This window comes from Panicum virgatum, chromosome 2K (genome assembly GCF_016808335.1).
Source record: "Panicum virgatum strain AP13 chromosome 2K, P.virgatum_v5, whole genome shotgun sequence".
NCBI classification, from domain to species: domain Eukaryota; kingdom Viridiplantae; phylum Streptophyta; class Magnoliopsida; order Poales; family Poaceae; genus Panicum; species Panicum virgatum.
In genome coordinates, this window is record NC_053137.1 from 58897411 (window position 1) to 58916352 (window position 18942).

General features: G+C 44.5%; 4 protein-coding genes across 4 annotated transcripts; 2 read left to right on the forward strand and 2 right to left on the reverse strand.

Moving 5' to 3' along the window:
- The first annotated feature begins 201 nt into the window (after positions 1 to 201).
- Positions 202 to 3502, forward strand: LOC120690157 (ankyrin repeat-containing protein At5g02620-like). The gene is made up of 4 exons (XM_039972699.1): positions 202 to 966; positions 1049 to 1772; positions 1872 to 2410; positions 2516 to 3502. Exons 2-4 carry the CDS (start codon positions 1061 to 1063, stop codon positions 3281 to 3283), a joined length of 2019 nt encoding a protein of 672 aa, XP_039828633.1. The 5' UTR covers positions 202 to 966; positions 1049 to 1060; the 3' UTR covers positions 3284 to 3502.
- A 3639-nt stretch (positions 3503 to 7141) lies between these two features.
- Positions 7142 to 7667, reverse strand: LOC120695516. Its single transcript, XM_039978744.1, has 2 exons — positions 7205 to 7667; positions 7142 to 7146 (listed from the first exon to the last, which is right to left on the reverse strand). The coding sequence occupies exons 1-2, from the start codon at positions 7617 to 7619 to the stop codon at positions 7142 to 7144; spliced, it is 420 nt and encodes a 139-aa protein (XP_039834678.1). The 5' UTR covers positions 7620 to 7667.
- A 4827-nt stretch (positions 7668 to 12494) lies between these two features.
- Positions 12495 to 13417, forward strand: LOC120690171 (NDR1/HIN1-like protein 2). Its single transcript, XM_039972724.1, has one exon. It carries the CDS (start codon positions 12594 to 12596, stop codon positions 13197 to 13199), a length of 606 nt encoding a protein of 201 aa, XP_039828658.1. The 5' UTR covers positions 12495 to 12593; the 3' UTR covers positions 13200 to 13417.
- A 92-nt stretch (positions 13418 to 13509) lies between these two features.
- Positions 13510 to 18878, reverse strand: LOC120690164 (glycerol-3-phosphate acyltransferase 9-like). Its single transcript, XM_039972713.1, has 12 exons — positions 18656 to 18878; positions 18476 to 18533; positions 17020 to 17138; positions 16241 to 16340; positions 15479 to 15574; positions 15089 to 15185; positions 14904 to 14991; positions 14735 to 14831; positions 14381 to 14466; positions 14174 to 14293; positions 13972 to 14070; positions 13510 to 13897 (listed from the first exon to the last, which is right to left on the reverse strand). Exons 1-12 carry the CDS (start codon positions 18760 to 18762, stop codon positions 13849 to 13851), a joined length of 1116 nt encoding a protein of 371 aa, XP_039828647.1. The 5' UTR covers positions 18763 to 18878; the 3' UTR covers positions 13510 to 13848.
- Positions 18879 to 18942: the final 64 nt, after the last annotated feature.

Sequence of the window (18942 nt, forward strand, 5' to 3'; positions counted from 1 at the left end):
GCATGCTCTGCTCCGAGGGCACTCTGCTTGGACTCGGCCGTCGGATTCGAGAGAAGAAAGAATATCGAACGCTTTCTATCCACATATATATTCAGCTCCTCTCCATTGTTATCCATAGAACCGTGTAGGGATAACTTTCTTATCTAGCCTGCTCTATATGTCCTCTGCAGCTCCACACCAAGCAAAATCACTCTCTCTCTCTCTAGCCTGCTCTATATGTCCTCTGCAGCGCCACACCAAGCACTTTAAATCTCTCTCTCTCTCTCTCTCAATACACCTTTTACTAGGATCCAATGCAGTTGGAAAGAAGACGGACAGTTCCTTCTCTATCAATACATACCCGGTAAATTTTTCTTCTTTTTGAAACCAAAAAATAATACCTGGTAAATTCTTGCCGGTTGACCTTAAAAGAAAAAAGATGACGGACAGCAGTGAGGGTGGGATGCAATAAACTCAGTGCAGATGGTGCTGAAAAGGGAAAATTGGTTCTATAGCATCAAAAGAAGATCGTTTTCGTGAAATAGTATTAAAAGACCTTCATTCTATAAAATAGCACCAATAGAATCAACATTACCCCTAAACTAGCATTTCGTCACATTTTCCACTACCTCATCCGTCACGAGCTCCTTCTTTCTCCTCGCCGCCCCTGTCCATGTGTGCCGTGCGCAGGCCTCATCAGCGTCCGAGGCAGCAAGGAGGAGGAAGGAGCTCATGGCGGACGAGTTAGCGGAAAACGTGATGGAATGCTACTTCAAGGTAATGTGAATTCTTTTTGTACTATTTTACGGAACACGTCTTTTAATTGTATTTCACGGAAACGTTTCAGTGCTATAGAACCAATTTTCTCATAAGAAATTGTACGGAGTAGGTGTGGCCGTCACGATGCAAAAGGTACCGGGGAGCTGTTTGCATCATCTTCCGCCGCTCGTTTTCCGATCCGATGGTCAACGGTTTTGCAGCTAGCAGGTACCATCTCGTATTCCACTACATATTTCCACAGAATCCACAGGTCTCCCCTTTGCCAAGCATTGCAGAACAAATCTTGCAGATCCAATCAATCATGGCGACATCTCAGCACGGCCTCAGCTCTGACCTGCTACGCGAGCTGACCTCGGGCGACGAGGCAAGCGTGGTGGCGCTCTTGACCGGACAAGGCGATGGACACTCGCGAACGGACGGACAAGTGACGATAAGAGTCCAGCTTGACGCTGCGATGATTGGAGCAGCGGCGCCAGCGCCGCCGCCACGGCAAGGGGAGGGACCAAGCGGCCTTCTCGGCTTGACGAGCGGCGGGAGCACGGCGCTCCACTTGGTCGCGAGCCGCGGGCACGCGGGGCTCGCGACGCGCATCTGCGAGCTGGCGCCCTCGCTCGTTGCCACGCGCGACGGGTGCCTCGACACGCCGCTGCACCGCGCGGCGAAGGCCGGGCACCGGGCGGTGGCGGCCCGCCTCCTGTCGGCGATGCGCGCCGGCGGAGCGGATGCGGACGCGGCATTGCAGGCGAGGAATCGGCTGGGCGCCACCGCGCTGTTCGAGGCCGTCCGGAACGGCCACGCCAAGACAGTGGAGCTGTTGGCGACGGAGGCGCCCGAGCTGGCCGCGGTGACGTCGGGCGACGGCGTCTCGCCACTGTATCTGGCGGCCATGGCCGAGTCCGTTGAAATGGTCCGTGCGCTGCTGCGTCAGTCGCCTGACGGGACGCCGTCGCGGGCATCGTCCGCCGGGCCGGAGGGACGGACTGCTGTGCATGCCGCGGCGGTCAAAAGCGAAGGTATGGCGGCCGAACTTCGCTGCGCATAATCCTAAAACAGATTCGAAATCTGCATCGCCTGCCTTATTCAGTGACGGCCAACTCGCAACTTTGAACTAGAAATCGTTCGAGCAATCCTGGAATGGGAGCAGGGTCCGGCATTGCTAACCAAAGCTGATTCGCTCGGGAAAACTCCTCTCCACTACGCGGTAGCACACCGGCAACACGGCGTCATCTCGCTACTCCTACATGCCGAAGCTTCGCTAGCGCGTGTATCCGACAACGAAGGGTTGTTCCCGCTACATGTCGCCGCCATGATGGGTAACATTAGGGACATGGTTGAGCTTGTAGACAAATGTCCCGAGTTTGCGGAATTAGTAGATCGCCGAGGAAGAAATTTTCTGCATTGTGCTATTGAACATGGTCGGAAAAGTGTGGTTCGATTCATTTGCCGAAATGGCAAGTTCGCTATCCTGCTGAACTCCATGGATTATCAAGGAAACACCCCGCTCCATTTAGCCGTCAAGTATGGCCATCCGAGGATGGTCAGTTTTCTGCTGCAGAACATCGCTGTCGAGGTAGGCATTACCAACAGGGATGGTCTAACTGCTGCAGATCTTGCTTACAGTCACCCGGAGCCTGGTTTGCAGTACTTTTTGGTAATAAATTCATTTCACTCATCTGGTTCATTTTGTTAGCCAGACTGCCAGAGTGGCAGAATGTTAATCTCCACTGATGATTTGGCCGTCTTGTTTGGTGTGCAGAATCCTCGAGTGGTAGTGAAGAACTGTTTATACTGGATTAGAGCACCTGTCACCCTCGCAGCTGGAGGGGATCATGTTCACCAGCACAGCGGAATGAGTAACACCACTGCGGCTACGGACGAGGACCCAAAGGACATCAATGGCATCACGGTGACCACGACAATCGCGTCCGTGCTCATCGCCACCGTCACCTTCGCGGCCGCCTTCACCGTGCCGGGGGGCTATGTCGCGGACGACCACCCGCGCGCTGGCACGGCGGTGCTGGCCAGGCGGTTCGCGTTCCGGGCGTTCGTGGCGTCGGACGCCATGGCGTTCCTCTGCTCCATCGCGGCCACCTGCTTCCTCGTCTACGGCGGCGCGGGACAGGTCCCTCGGCGCCAGCGCCGCTTGTACCAGTCGTCGGCGTCGGCGCTCCTGCCGCCCGGCGCGCAGCTCATGGTCGCTGCGTTCGCGTTCGGGATCCACGTCGTCCTCGGCGAGGCCAACCGGTGGCTGGTGACCCTGGTCTACGTGCTCGCTCTGCCCGCGGTGCTGCTCTGCTTCCCGGGCATCTGGGCTCGCTTCTACCTTGGGACAGCAATCTGGCAGCGAGCCGGGTGGAGAGGGCTCGTCAACGTACACCGGCGTCCGGAGAGTTTGCACGAGTTCTTGTGGCTTTTCATCACAAGCTTCATGTTCAAAAACCTCGTGCGGTCGTTGTTCGCCGTGCTCATCTCGGTCACATTTGTTGTCTGCATCGCACTGAACATCGCTTTGCCGGACTACTGAGTTGTAAATAATCATGAAGTTGAGTCAAACACAAAGGTAGAAAGGCTTGATTGATTAGGTGAATAGTTGTGTGTCCGCGGTGTATGATCTAGAGGTATTTGTTGAGGCATGCTGTGTGTTGCTTGTGATTACAGAGGTGAGTGTACGTGCACACGTGTTTATGAGATGTTTGCATTTGTGTAGTGTTTTGCAAAAAGAATAATGTCTATTTTACTATCTCGGACAATCCACTTCTGTCCATTCGAGAACAAATTCTTGGTTGAATTTACTTCACCAAGCCATTTGAATCGAACCACTTTATCCTTTGTATTTATCCACATACAAGTTGAGTTTCAAGATTTAAGTTGAAAACAGTTAAGTCGAGTAGAATCAAGCCAAAATTTATTCTAGGGGCTAATCACATGAATTTTTCTTAAATTGGACTCCTTCCTTTGAAAAACAAAGATACGAAGCAAAACTTCATGTTTATTGTTTTTACCAAGAAAAGCTTCCTCCTTTAAAAGAACGAATTACCTATCTATCTATTATCTTAATACAATAGTGTTAAAAGAAGTCATCACGTTCGTCGAGAGGGCCTAGAAATTCCCACGTTAATCTAAAAAAAAGAAAGATTTGCACCGTTCGATTTTATGAAGATCTAACTGTCTATATTATTCTAAAAAATTTATATATGATATATAAATCTATATTGAATAAAAAATTTGGTATTTCCAATTAGACTTGAACTCTATTGTTTTTGAGACGTAAACAGGTATACACGGACTAGGACTCCATCTTTCCGTAAGTATGTATCCCAAAAGATAATGAATCTTCTAATCTAAGCTAGAGAGAGAGAGTACAACAAGCAAAGGGAAACTAGGCGTATAGCTCGCGCATTTGCGCGGCTAGTATTGAAAATTCAAAAATTTGCATGTCATTGTATCCTTACTTAAAGATTATACTATTTTTTTTACCATACATCATCATGTTCATTATCATAAATTATATCTTATTGTTGATTAAAGCAATTCAACTATGATCTACCTATAATAACAATTTGATTTGTTGAGCTTTAATAATATTATGTAGATAATTATTCTTATTTTTATTTTATTTTGATTGATTGTTGTTAGCTTTAGTTTTTATTAATAGTATATATTTGTAACTGATACATAGCTAAATGGTGTTTTATATTTAATTTTTCATAATGGCATTGGTGGGTGGTTTTTAATTAGGTATAGGGGTATTTTAGGCTAATTTTTATCGTAATGGCAGTGGTGGGTAATTTTTATTTTTCTATTTTTCTCCGATTAACATGAAAATTTTTAGACCTTGAGAGCGAACATGGAGGCTCCGTTTGTTGGCCAAATAATAAGATATTAGATATTAGAGGCACCATGTGCCAAGTCATGGAGTAGTTCTTTTTAGCTGCTATAAATTCAACATGTGTGCAAAGTCAAATAAATAAAGCCATACCCATATGACCCATAATACAATTAGAAGTTCACCTCTCCATAAGTCGTGACAGATTTGGAAATAAAGTAACGTTTCAAAAGCAAACCCAATAACGGATAGGATACAGCTATGAGCCTATGTAAAAAGTTTACATGCAGTGTGATATAAAAACTTAACAATCCTACTACATGCTACTCGCCGCCATAATCAACTCTCGGCAAATAATTCAATAGATGCTTTGATCGTAGAAAGGATTGTAAAGCATGAGTCTACGTCTATCAGTGAAGTTAAAAATTGCCTTCCTCCATAATGCAACACGAGGTTATATTTGCCACCACGATTCACCCAAAAGATCTAGAAATTCTCATATTAAATGAAAAAGGATAAAAATATACACAATTAAATTTTATAAACATATAATGGCGTAGACTCTAAAAGTTCATGTTCAATAAGCCATGTCGTACATGATTAATAAATAGCTATATTTATCATTTAAAAGTAAAGAAGATTAGTAGTTGAATTCTATGCCCTTGATTTTATCGATTGGTACGGTGCTTATACTAATATAAAGAGTTCATATCGAAATAAATAATAAATTCGGAATTAAAAAATTAAAAATAGAACATGGCCAAAGAATCCATACCGAATACAATTAGTAAGTAACTAAATATGGAATTAGAAAAATAAGAAAACTAGTAGTTGACCAAAGAGTCCATATCGAATATGACTAATAAATACATAAATTTAAAAATTATAAATTAGGAAAAATAATAGTTATTTTGTATGGCCAAGAAGCACATCAGGAGGGAAAATAGCTTTGTGTAAAGTTCCCCAAATACATATGTCTGTTGGAAGCTTCTCCAATAGTTTTTGTAAAATTACACTTAACACGTAAAAATAAAACGGCCTCACCCACAAAGCCAAATGGAATCGATGAACTGCTCACAATAGAGAGGAGAAAAAAAATGGCTTCCTCGGCTTCTCATTCCTCCTTACGTTCTAAAGTGTTATCAAAATTATAACATTAGCACCAAAAAGCTGCTTTCAGTTTCGGCTCTATCTAAATATGATTTCATCATTGAAGTCAAAACTAAAGCAATTTTGGAAAGAGATAAGGTCCAACCAAACAGATCAATAGTGTGCAATTTAGGGAGTGTGTTAATAACTCTGAAAAAATCACTAGAATAATGATGCAAAAGCACAATTGAATAGCATTGACTTAGTGGGAGCAACTATTAATAAAAGAAAATAGAGAAAAGAAATTAACACGATAACGTAGTAAATGGTAATATATGAGGGCCATAGAGAATGGTGAGCATAAAGATGACTATGCCTTAGCAATAGTAAATGATAGTATATGACAGGGAAAGATTCAGCAGTTGTACGATAATATAGGCATATGTATGCATGAAACTTAAGAACTAAAAATGATAGAATAAAGAAACTAGCTAGCCGCGCTATTTGCGCGGGACACCTTGCTAGTTTATTTAATTTCTCGGAGAAGAAACCTATTACCATTTTAGCAGATGTATGGCTTGAAGTGATGCTTACTTGTTTTTCTTTTCTGAAATTGCTTTTGTTTTGTGCACGGTATTAACAGCTCTTGCCCGGTAAAGAACTCTGCAGGTATCAATAGTAGTTACGTATGTTTTATAACGGATGTAATACCTAGATCTTAGGTGTGTTTGGAAAACTAGCCCTTGGCTATTTGAGATAGAGCTATTTGGGAACATATTAGGCGCAAATCAATCTCTTCGTGCAAATCGTGCAAACTTCAATCTAAGCCACCAGATCCATATTCAAGGGGTATGGGGGTTGGGTAATTTTACACTTAACCGCCCGCCTTAATCACACTTTTGCAAATCACCCTCTCACTCCCCCTGTCACCCCCTTGATGTGGATCCGGTGGCCCAGATTGAAGTTTGCACGGTTTGCACGGAGGGGTTGGTTTGCACCTGATATGTTCCCGAGCTATTTAGCCCACGCAAATAGCCCTCTAATGAAATAGTCCTTCACATGTTTGGATCCAAAGACTATTTGGCCTTTAATGCACTTTCCCAATCATTTGGCCACCACTATTTCAAGAGAGAGTGAGAGAATCAGTGGGGCCTACCCGAATAGCTCAAATAAACAGCTTTTGGGTGGGATAGTTTTTTGATGTGGGCTATTTGCAAATAGCTAAGAACTAGCTCTCATGTTTGAAAATTTAAGACTATTTTGGACCAAAAAAAAGGTGAGCTAGCTAGGGATCCAAGCATGCCCCTTGGTTCTTTACCAGCCGATCGATTTTTTTTAAAAGAGCTCTACATATGTAACGACATAGTACATGATGTATATATATACACACATATTCCTGATAGGCCAGGTTTGCCACTTAACAAAACTACTGAAGTTGCAACAGCTACAAGGCAACATAAAGATGTGCTAAACTAAAATAAATATAAAAAAATCAAATTAATAAATAAAGATGCGCGGGCGCACGCAAACCGCACAGATCTCGATCGATCTCACTAGATGACGTCGATATGTTCGCAACATCATCTAGACATCTACTCTCATCGCCGTCATCTTCCTGTATCGTCTCGAGCTTGGGAGGCGGCCGGTGGTGCCTCTCCGCCGCGTGCCGGAGCTCGGCGACGTCGACGCGCACGGTGCCCATGCGCATGATCTCCGCCACGACGTCCTCGTCGGACGCCCCTCCGCCGCGGCCGGCGCTCTCCAGCAGCCGCCGCAGCTGGCCCTTGGTCATCCTGATCTTCACCCGCATGCCGCCGCCGCCGCCGTTCCCTGCCGACACCACCCCTCGCGCCCCGCCGGAACGCTCGGCCGGAAGGCCCCAGTCTTCGTCGTCGTCCCACGCCGTCACCCTCGCCCGCTCCAGGCAGCAGCTGCAGTTGCCCATGGAGATTTAGCGAATCTGCTGGCTAGTACCACCTGGCGCTACAACGAACTGCACCGGCGAGAGATCAGAAAGGCAAGAGGACGAGGTGCCGAGGTCACGATGAAACAGAGAGCAGTGTGAGCAAGATGTCGAAGAAGACTTAGAAGAGTAAGAGAGCCAGCTTAGCAGTGGCGATGGAGCTTGATAGCTTGGGGTTTTTGAATGGGTTTTGTGTAGTGCGGAGACAAGGGTATATAAGGTGGTTGAGGTGCATATACGGGTGTCTGATGGTGAGACGACTGCAGAATTGTTTTAATTAGTCTTTCAGATTAGAAGACAAAAGGGCTCGCCCTGAGCAAATTCCAGGAAGGAGACTTGAGGTACCACCACCGTACAGGACACAGTCGTTGCAGTGCTCTATTTAAAAAAAACAAAATTAGAAACAAATTCAAAAAGAGAGAACTGAGAGATGCCAGGTTTTGCTTCCGTACCTCGATGCAGCGAGGTTTGGCCGACAGAGTTTGTGTTCGTGTGTCTGTCTGCAGCCTTTTAAATTAATAAAGTGGTGTTTGTCTGCAGTTTAATTTGAACACGCGTCGGCGGATTAATAATTAAGTTGTGATGATGATGATTACGGCTGGTATGTGTAGAATAGTGCATCATGTGTGTCAGCACCTGTTTAAAAACTTGCACTACCGATTTGGAACAGTACTAGTGCCACTATATATCAGAAATAGATAGTGTTGCGATTCTATTTTCTGATGACGTGCGTTTATCAACAACCCATACTCATCTTGAAAATCTGGCATCTTGAAAAGAGATACGGGTACGAAGTTCCTTCTAGTTTTCTCTTCCAAAAAACAGAAGCGCAGCTACGTTTTCAAAAAGAGGAACTAGCTAGCTAGCTAGCCCCCGGAAAAAATCTGCATGAAACCACCGTGTGACCCAAGTACACTCTTGAAAGGCACAAATTCACTAAACAAAGGTGCTGCAAATGTGAGCAATGACATTTGCCCCACTTGCACGAACTATAGGCAAAGTTCATCCATCTCTGCCAAGTGCCAGCACACACATTACTGACTCCGTCTCGTCGCGTGCCCGCCACGCGCCGTGGACTAAATTCCCGTAAAAAATATAATTATGTCCTCAGGTTGATCTGATCTCTGATCCATCAACCAGTATGGTAATACTCTCTTCGTTCTAAATTATAAGACATTCCAACAATCTTGAAGAGTCAAATTTTTTATGTTTAACCAAATTTATATAATAGAATAATGACATTTATTATATAAACTAAGTACCATTGGATTCTTTATTAGTTATATTTTCATAGTACATCAATTTGATATCATAAATTTTTATATTTCTCTCTATAATTTTGGTCAAACTTTAGATTACTTTGATTCTCCAAGATTCTTGAGATGTTTTATAATTTGAAACAAATGGAGTAATAATAATAATAATATTTTTCACCCTGTGCTTATCTTCTGCAGCACAAGGATCGAATTCCCTACCGATGGTGGAGTCAATACATGCGTGAAGTGAAAATATTTAGTGGCATGGCGGTCCAACTCCAGAAGGATCCACACACCGCAATATTTTACTCCGCGCGCACTTCGTGCTAGCCAAAATTATTCTCTGACAACGGTCTCGACAATATATATGATAACATATTTTCTCACAATTGATGACACGGTTCATTTTCGGCATTCCATCAACAATGCCCTCGATCTGTGTGTGAATGATCCTTCCAAGAAAATTTAAATGATTATTTGGAAAGAGGCCATTACAATTTTCTCAGATCGGAGATACGCCATTGAAATTCATTTAATTGAAAAAACGCCATTACAATTCTCCATCTACCACAGCCACGCCATTCTATACATCTCCCATGTGTCAGACCATGTATTTTTCTTTTTTCCTGTATTGCCCCTGGGCCCATCCACCCATCGTCCTCCTCTGCATCGCGAGCAGGGGCGACTCCCGCCTGCCCGCACTGTCGCAGCCCGCCTACCCGCGGAGGCGCCGTTCGCTTGCCCGCACGAGCCCCTGGCCGCGCCACCGCCTACACGCGCCGGCCGTGTCCGTCCCACCGCCGAAGGGCGGGTGGCGGTGCTGGGCAGTCGGCGCAGCCAGGCGGTGCCGGCGCTAGCAGGCACGGCCACGGCTAGGGGCCCTTTCTCCCGATGGCGCGAGTAGGCGAGCGAGAGCGTAGATCGGCGGCGCGGGTAGGCCGGCGGCGCTGCTAGGTCGGGCTGCGCACAGACGGCTGGGGGGCCTTCCTCCCGGCAGCGCGAGCAGGTGGGCAAGAGCATAGGAAGGCGGCGGCGCGGACACCCGACAGCGGGAGCAGGCGGGTGGGAGCACGGGTAGGCCGGCGGCGGCGCCGCCCTACCAATCGCGATGCCGACGAAGGGGCGGACGGGGAACGGGTGTAGGAGCCCTTATCCACGTGCTCCCAGGGCAACATTGGAAGAGTGGAAAATACATGACCTGACAGGTGGGCATATGTATGTGAAAGAGGTATAGGATGACGTGGCTGTGGTAGATGGAGAATTGTAATGGCGTTTTTCCAAGTACATGAATTCCAATGGCGTATCTCCAATCTAGAAAAATTATAATGGCTTATTTCCAAATAATCAACAATACCATACAAGCTATAACACAGGGGCGTTGCGAGGAATTCAATTTTTATATTATTAGGGGAGTCCAATCGTGCTAATTTATTTAATATTTTACTCAAATTTAAAATTTTCAGTGTAAATTTGAGCACCATAGGGGCCAGGCCGCTGCCCCCCGCCATAAGATTTCCTCTTGATTTTTTTTTGTTGTTGCTAGAAAGTAAAGACTAGCTGTGCAAAAAATTACTGTAGGCTTTTATTTAGTTACTGCAAGGGACTCTTCTACTAACGTGCAGACCCTATGTGCATAGGGCCTGCACGTCAGTGGGAGAGTCCCGCTGAGCTGCAGAGGAACTGCTTCCGGTCAATGTTGGGCCACATTCCGATTTCTTGATCTTCTGACTTCGGGCTAGCAAATTTCTCTCCATCATATGTATGCAGACGCACAAGTACTCAAGTAGTATCCACTTTCAGCAACATTCAGTTCTACTGCGGCGGTGTCGTCCCAAAACTCATTATGGATAGTACACAGTCTCCGTAACTTGACTGCCACGGTTTTTTTTTCTCGAACACGCAGGAGAGCTGCGTATCTTTGTATCAAGAGAAGTGACTGTCACGGTTACGCGCGCCACCACAGCTGCGGCGGCCACGGGAAAGGCGCTCTTCCACCGGAGCGGGCTGCGGGCGGACTCGAGACGAGAGGAGAGAGAGGTTGGGTGGAAGGAGGCACAGCGGTGGGAGCCGCAGCCGGCAGCAGCACTACTGAAGTTTTCAGCAAGTGCGTTTTGGAGATGGGAGCAGAGCAAGGAGCCAAAGAGATTAGCATGGGGTCACTGCTGAAGTTTTCAGACGAGCAGGGATGTTCCCGTCAAACAAAAGCGAAGACGCCAATTCGGTAGTTTAATTTTTCTGCTCACAACATCGAGTTCTTGTTCAGGCTGGACAGTTACTCAGTTTTATTCATTTCTCTGCTTGCTGATGTGCTCAGTTAAGGGCTGTATCTATCTGATGTATTAGAGGTGCAGAGAAACAAACTGACAAAGTGGTTCTTCCAAACAGATGGTACCTTCTTTTTATCCAGTGGTGTGTGTGACTGACAAACAAATGCACAAGCAACGCGACCCAACGGCCCAACACCAACACAGTACAATAAATCTCCAGCGAACATCTCGGCCAGCACACAAATACGATGTTGAATTAATCATTACAAGGGGACTTTTTTTTTGTGGTGGTGGGTGGGTAATTTTGGTGAATCTATGTTCTGTTCTCAGTATGCCTGTTGTGATGTGTGCTCTTGTACTAAACAATGCCGCATTTGTGCAGCGTTCAAGGCAGACCATGCACCCACGCCAAAATGAAAATTTGGTGCCAATCTTCAGGTTTCCACCTTACAAATCAGAATTCAGAATGTTGTAATCCCCTTATTATGTTGTTTCTAAATTCTAACTGAATAAAGTTTATCTTCTGTCCAAACGCATCACAAGTTCAGAGCTGAGCAACTACATTCAAGGAAAAACACATAAGTGAAGGGGCGGAGCTATATAGGCTCCAGTGGGTGCCACGCTAAAATGAAAATTCAGTGCTAATCATCAGGTTTCCACCTTACAAAACAGAGGGCTAGCAGCAAAATCATGGACAGTGACCCCCCTCAATTTCTCTCTAGCTACCACTATTGTAAGCTGCAGTTGTTTCTAAGGAATCCAAGGATGGCTTGCTCCTCTGCAGGATACTAGCATTTATGCCTTTGTGTTTGCCCACAGGTGAAGTTTCGGCTACTGTTATTCCGGTATATGCAATAACTCGAAGCAAAGAACCTAAGAGCAAATTACTAAATTATTCAATTACATCAGAATCTAATCACTGATAATATTGCCGCTTTACAGCCCCCCAAAACTTGTGTTACAATCCACCACACATGCTGAAGGAGGGTAAAACATAGAAGACAGATCACATAGTGGAAAAAAAAAGAATTCGATCAAAAAGTATCTTTTTACAATATTAGGACTAACAGAGGGTCGCCAATCAGCTAAGAGGGAATTTGCCACTTGATCTTGCAACACCCCCTCCTGCTTCACTTTCCAGCACAGTCCACCCCCTTGTCAAGCAGCCAAGAATCAAATTCCCAGGTAGGCTTCTTCTGAGCATTGCGTGTCAGCATCTCGCCTTTGAGCAAGGCACGAATATTACTGCCTTGCATGAGCTCGCAAACGCACCGGCGTGCCGCCTCTATATAAGGCGCCGGCCGCGTGCGACACGCCACGGCATGCAAGCAAGACGGCAGCTATAGCAACACTAAGCTAGCTAGATCGCCCTCCGACAGACAGAGCAGTAGCACAAGGCCAGCCGGAGAGATCGAGCAAGCCGCGCAGCCGCGATGCCGCCGTACCGGCTGCCGCTGTACCACCGGCAGAGCCCGGCGGTCCGGCTCATCAACTTCCTCTGCGCGGTGCTGCTGACGCTGGTGCTCATCGCCGGCATCATCCTCTTCGTGCTGTGGCTGAGCCTCCGGCCGCACCGGCCCCGGTTCTACCTCGCCGACTTCTCCATCCCCAGCGCCAACCGGCAGTCCGGCCTGGCCAACCTGCCGGTGCGCTTCGCCGTCGGCGAGCACAACCCCAACCAGAAGATCGGCATCTACTACGACGAGATCGTGGCGTCGGTGTACTACGGCGACCAGCTGGTGGCCAAGGGCCCCGTCATGCAGCCCTTCTACCAGGCGCCCAAGGGCGACACGCCGCTGCTGGGGCAGCTGACGGCGATGGGGCCGACGCCGACGGACCCGGCGTGGGGGCGCTTCTCCGGCGAGCTCGCGGCGGGGAACGTCGCGATGCGGCTGCTGCTCACCTCCACGGTGCAGTTCCAGGTGAAGATGTGGGACACCAAGCACCACCGCATGAAGGTGGAGTGCGACTTCAGGATGAACGGGGATGGCACGCTGCAGCAGCAGGACAAGAACTCGCAGTGCGCGCTCTACTTCTAGCCAACGCCCCCGGCCCTGTTGTTCGTTCTGTCGGCTTGAATTGATGCGGGTCTTAATTCTTTCCAATCAATCTTGGCTTTCAAGGTTACGTTCTTTGTTTTCTCAAAGCACACGCGCTTGCCTGATACTTATTTATTCTTGTTGTAAAATGCAATTATTTGTAACAATCATATTCATATATCAAGGAACATTTATGAACTGTTACATGTTCTTGCCAATTTTAAAAAGCGTATGAAAATGATGTAAAATGATTCAAGCCAATATTACCGATAACGCAGCACAAATGTTAGGTGTTCTGCATCCGTGCTTCTTGATATCAAATTAATCCATTCACATAATAGTATTAATCACATGAATTTAAACCATGATACGGTCACAATTCATTAATACCAACACGGTATCTCAAGAGAGCACCGTGCTTAGGCGTCAACCCCTAACACAGACCATCGAATGAACATCCAAAACACATGCGAGCATTCCTTCCCTGAGAAGTACACACTATAAATTCTATCGAACTACTAACAAATTTACAACAAAACTGAGCTGGTCTCCCAGACTCGCATTTTTTTGTTTCTGGAATCCAACCGAATTACAAGGTAGCTGAATGGCAAAGCCCTAATCAAGTGCACTTGTACAGCTGGACGTCTCTTCATTTCTCCTCTAGTCTCATCAAGACAGAGTCAGCAAATATGCGTTGTCTGCAGATCAGAAACCATTTTAGACACTTGGATTCAGGAAATGGGAGGGAGGGGGCAGAATGGAGGAAACTCACTTCTCTTCAGTGTGTTTGGGACTAGGACGGTTGTGTTTCAGATAGCCATCCCACGGAACCTTCTTAAGACCAGCTCTAGCAGCTATCATATCTCTTACTCTGTGCAAAGCATTTCGTTATGCAAGAAATAATGATTTTATGGCCACTCCAGAAAGGGATGATTATTTCTCGGAAAAGAAAATGAACTGAAAAGTATTTTTACCTCTCAGCAAATGCAATTGAAGTCTCTCCCTCCCTTAGATATTGAGGAGGCAAGTACCAAACATCACACACAACAGCCCATGACGTCATCAGCCGGACCAAATGCATTGTAAAAGATTGCCTGAAACATTTTGCGTGATGTAAATTATGTAACTAAAGAAGATAAAATCTATATAAATTAGATTATTTCATCATTTGAAATCCTTACTTCTTACTGTTCCAAAAGGCATCAACAAATATCTTATTGTACTTGATAGCTATTGGACAGACAGCGCAGCCAAGCTCAAAGGCACCCTGAGAACACAAGAATCAAAACCATAACTTCTAGCATCTGCCATCCATTTACTGTCAACCAAAATCAGGAAGGCTGGAATACTAGATAAGAAATTAGATACATATTTTCAAAATGCTGTAGTAACACGCAAGTATGCTAAAGGTACATTAAACGATAAAGCTTCATGAACAAGAAATCCTGATTTTTCTCATGAAGAAACATATATAATGCAATAATGTAACATATTCAAAGTTAAAGTATATTCACTTAAACGAAGATAGGATTCACCTTCTTGAACATGACTGTGTACTGGTTGTTGACACAAGTTCCTTCCGGAAAAATCAAGAGAGGGTTGTTGTCTGGGTGTTGAACATGATCGCGTAACCTGGCAATGTACTTTGCTGAATAAAATTAACTACATAACCAATGGGATTATCATCTGAAAGACAGGACTTACTTCCGTGCGGTAACTTCACGATCCCTGAGATCATTGCGATTAAACCAGATGCAACCCACACTTTCCAAGATAGTCTTCTGAATAAATCCTGCAGATAATGGGAACAGTCAAATAGATAAATAATAGAAAATTTAGCATTTGAAACTAAAATCAGCAGAGAAGTTTCAGAAGAACCGGAGACTCACCAACCCATCCAGGATGCTTCTGCATGATGACAGCAAATGCTGTCATTTGCTCCAGAATGATAAAATCAATCATTGATGTATGGTTTGCAACAAATACCTGATGTAATAGTCGCAAAGGGCGTTATCAGCAATCCACTCATATTTTAAGGAACTACAGTGCTTATGTAAGAACATGGACCTACATAATGATACCACAAAAACAGTATCATCCAAGCTACAAGCAGTCTTTTTTTTTGCAGCAAAAGGTCAATATTATAATATGGTAGTGCATATAAGTTTCAATACCCTTAATACTTTACAGCTCAAAAGCATGAACAATTGCACCTACCTCTAATGTTCTTACATATACACAAATCTAAACACGAGTTACAGAACACAGAAAAAGGTAACCTGATGAGGTCGTGTGCTTGGGCGTGGTCCGTGATACTTGATCACTCCAGTCCATGAAGCAACAAAAACGCTGCACATCATTTCAACCAGCTTCCTCTACATGAAGTTTGAAACAAACGAATGTAATTAAGACATAATAAATTTTAAAACTACAATAATACAATATAAATAATGTCAAAAGGAAATGGCAAATATGGAATACATCATTATAAAACAAAAAAAAAGACAATAAAACTGTTCAATCCTCAATTGCTACTCTTTGGCAGTCAAATCTAGGGCTCTAGGCAAAGCAAAGTAATAATTTAATGAGAAATACTGTGAAAAGAAGGCATATGGTGTGCTGTAGCAGCAGTGTTAACTTCGAATGGGCATGCCCCTCTATGGAACAAGAATCTTTGAGCTTATAGCATGTCTAATGCCACATATGAGAGTGCCCAAGTTGAATTCCAAAGTGCTTGAAATGGCCATCTTTTAAGCACTTACTAGGATTAAAATGGCTTACAGGACAACCATAACATAGATGGTCGTAGGTGATTTTCATGATGCAGGGAGTTGCTGCCTCCAAATAAGCCTTATTTGAACTAAACAAATGGGATTAATAAATTAGGTAAATTTTTCAAAAGTCACTCAAGGCTAGAAATTGTGACAGTAAGTTATTACTCCAAGAAGGCAAGAACACCATGTCATAAGTAGCCTTAGAAATGATGTAAAAGCAAAGACACCATGGAAGCTAACATAGATATACCAGATAGGATAGCTTACCTCAATTTTACTTCTCAACTTGTCTTGCCCTTTCAATAGGAAATGGACAGGGAAAAAGGCAGCAAAAAATGCTAACCATCCTATTGCAAGCGTTAGGGACCTGATTAGATAATTAAATAATTAAAACAATCATGCGATGGTGATTCGATGTTTGACGTAAGAAAACAATAGATGAACGTGAAACACTGGCAGAAAATAAATTTCATTGACACGCTTATTGGCAAAGCTTTACAGGTGAACCGAATTTCCAGAAAATAAGATTTCAGCTGAAGCAACTAAAGAAGATGCAGACAATCTGTCAGAAAAGATGGCTTATGATGTGATTTCTTGGCATCCTGAACACAACATTTACATTTCAAGGTTCTGAATGAGGATGAGATGGTTAGATCAAAAGAAATTTTTTCTTTTCAATCTGGTCTATGAAAGCAGGTGTAGATCATGCAATTTTTTACATTGTTCTCTTAAAACTGAAGGTTATGGGTGGTGATGGTGGCGGAATAGGCCCAAATACATATTTAGAATTCTGAACTGAGTAGGTTCAACAAAGGGCCTACCTGAATCCTATTTTGGCTAACTAAAAGTTGTGCTCTAGTATTGTTGGGTACAAGCATGTCCCAATTTATGTTGACAATAAACAAACTACTGCAGAACAAGTGAACAACACAAGTGTTAAAGAAAGAGCGGGTTAGAATTTAGAGTATAAGAATAGACTAACATAATCACCTCAATAACAAATAATACTCAGGGTCAGGGAAAAGAATCTTAACACTCTCAAGTACCTCAGTGGAAAGAGTATTCCATATCTTATCACTACACCCAAGCACCATAAGGGGAACAAATATATGTTCCAATTCCATGGTTCTGGAGAATTCGACTTAAAACAACGTGTGAACGAGTCCTGCATTTGTGTAAATACAGTCAGCGAAATAACTAGACAGACAGAAAAATAAGGAAGAATAAGAACAACAAATGTTATATTGTTTTATTTCATACGCAGTCAAACAAACCATGGCACAGAATAAATAAAATTATATCTTTGTAAACATATAACTCAAAGGTGAGATCTGGTTCTTATCTAGCTAGTGGCTATGGTCAAATATATACAAAGGATCCTCAAATTTATATTCACACGAAACAGGATATTCTTATGTTCCATTTATATGCCAATAAAATTGAGGTGCAGATCTTAGTGACACTTGGCGGCAAAAACTCTATGTTTTGAATTCACTAATATAAAATATATGAACTATCATAAGTTTGTTGCAAAATGAACTGCATTAATAATTATTCTAAAATTGACTGTGATGAGAACAAATAGAATGACCAATAACTCTCAGAAGACTGCATGTGGTTGTTTCAACAATAAGCTTCAGCAGTTCAGCTAGCTCTAAAATAGCCCATAGAAACATAATCTAAGTAGGACAACTATACCCAAAACTATGTATCCAAAATACATGAAAAAGAAACAAACTTATACTGAATCAAGCATGCACGATTGGTTACAGCAAGAACGATATGCTAGCAGATGGATGGTGTTGCTGCCTAGGTTGGTTTCAAACAAAATTAAAAGAGTAGCTGGTACCTAGATGCCCCCACAAAGGCAAGTATCATGGAAAGATTTACTACCAGCAAAAATCTAAAAAGGAGGCTCATTCACTCGGATTGAGATGCTTAATATTGGCAGAGTACTTGCTCATCTTCAGCTCAGCGGTGAAAATTAACTACAAATTGCACATGTCAAACAACCTAAGGAAAATGTTCCTTTAGGTAAGGGGATATCTCGATTGCTAAAGTTTGTGAACTGTCTCAAACTCCATGTGAGTGATAATAACTCCTCTACATGAAATTGGCAATTAAATACTTTCAATAAATGTGTTTCTTTGTGAGTTCGTCTGAATTAACTATAAGCTTAGGTTCCACAACACAAATTTACAGAACAAAACCAGAAAGTTGAACTTCAGGAACCTTAAAATCAAATGGATATACTTTAAATTTACAGCTAGGCTCCAGATAGTAATTGGAATATACAAAAATCCTAGGCAGTCCCAGAGAACGAAGATGCAAACAAGTTAAACAATTGAACATCAGCATTCAAGCTGAGACTCGTCTCCACCAAAATTGCCTTTACCAGCACAGGTAACTTGCTAAACCTAGAAATATACTGTGCCAGGACAACACCTCCTAACCCAAAACACACAAGCAAGAGAACAGCAGAGGGATCCAGGAGGCACTCACATCGACGATGGCGCCCGCCGCCTCGGTGAGCACCGGCGAGATGTCCAGCACATCGCGCCTGGGCAACAGAATAAAAGCGCACAGAGCCGCATAAATCTCAGTAGCACCGAAGCATCCGCCAAACTAGAGGTAAAGGAATGGGAAAAAGCAAGGACTGCGACAGGGCCCCAGGGCGATTACAGATGGAGATTACGGGGCGCCTCCTGCGGGAGCGAGTCGGGCGGGAGGTAGTCCTCCAGGTTGGGGCGGTCGAGCTCCAAGTCCGCCGCCACCGACGAGCTCGCCATCGCCGCCGGTGAGATGGCGACGCCGCCGAGGAAAAAGCTTGGCGATGGGGCGGGGCGAGCACGTGGATGGGCGTAATGAGGCGTGTCCTCCTCTCCAGCGAATTGGCTCGGCCGCGTCTGCGGATGGATCACACCACCGAGAGCAAGCCGCTCATAAACTCGTGGGCCCCACCTGGCAGG

Bases quoted from the DNA above. Each gene is read 5' to 3' on its own strand.
- LOC120690171 (XM_039972724.1), top strand. From the start codon at position 12,594: ATGCCGCCGTACCGGCTGCCGCTGTACCACCGGCAGAGCCCGGCGGTC.
- LOC120695516 (XM_039978744.1), bottom strand. From the start codon at position 7,619: ATGGGCAACTGCAGCTGCTGCCTGGAGCGGGCGAGGGTGACGGCGTGG.
- LOC120690157 (XM_039972699.1), top strand. From the start codon at position 1,061: ATGGCGACATCTCAGCACGGCCTCAGCTCTGACCTGCTACGCGAGCTG. The intron at 1,773-1,871 runs GTATGGCGGCCG...ACTTTGAACTAG, and splicing joins CGCGGCGGTCAAAAGCGAAG to AAATCGTTCGAGCAATCCTG. The intron at 2,411-2,515 runs GTAATAAATTCA...TTTGGTGTGCAG, and splicing joins CTGGTTTGCAGTACTTTTTG to AATCCTCGAGTGGTAGTGAA.
- LOC120690164 (XM_039972713.1), bottom strand. From the start codon at position 18,762: ATGGCGAGCTCGTCGGTGGCGGCGGACTTGGAGCTCGACCGCCCCAAC. The intron at 16,341-17,019 runs GTACTTGAGAGT...TTATCTAATCAG, and splicing joins GGAATACTCTTTCCACTGAG to GTCCCTAACGCTTGCAATAG. The intron at 14,467-14,734 runs GTGAATCCTATC...TTGTGTTCTCAG, and splicing joins ACACAGTCATGTTCAAGAAG to GGTGCCTTTGAGCTTGGCTG.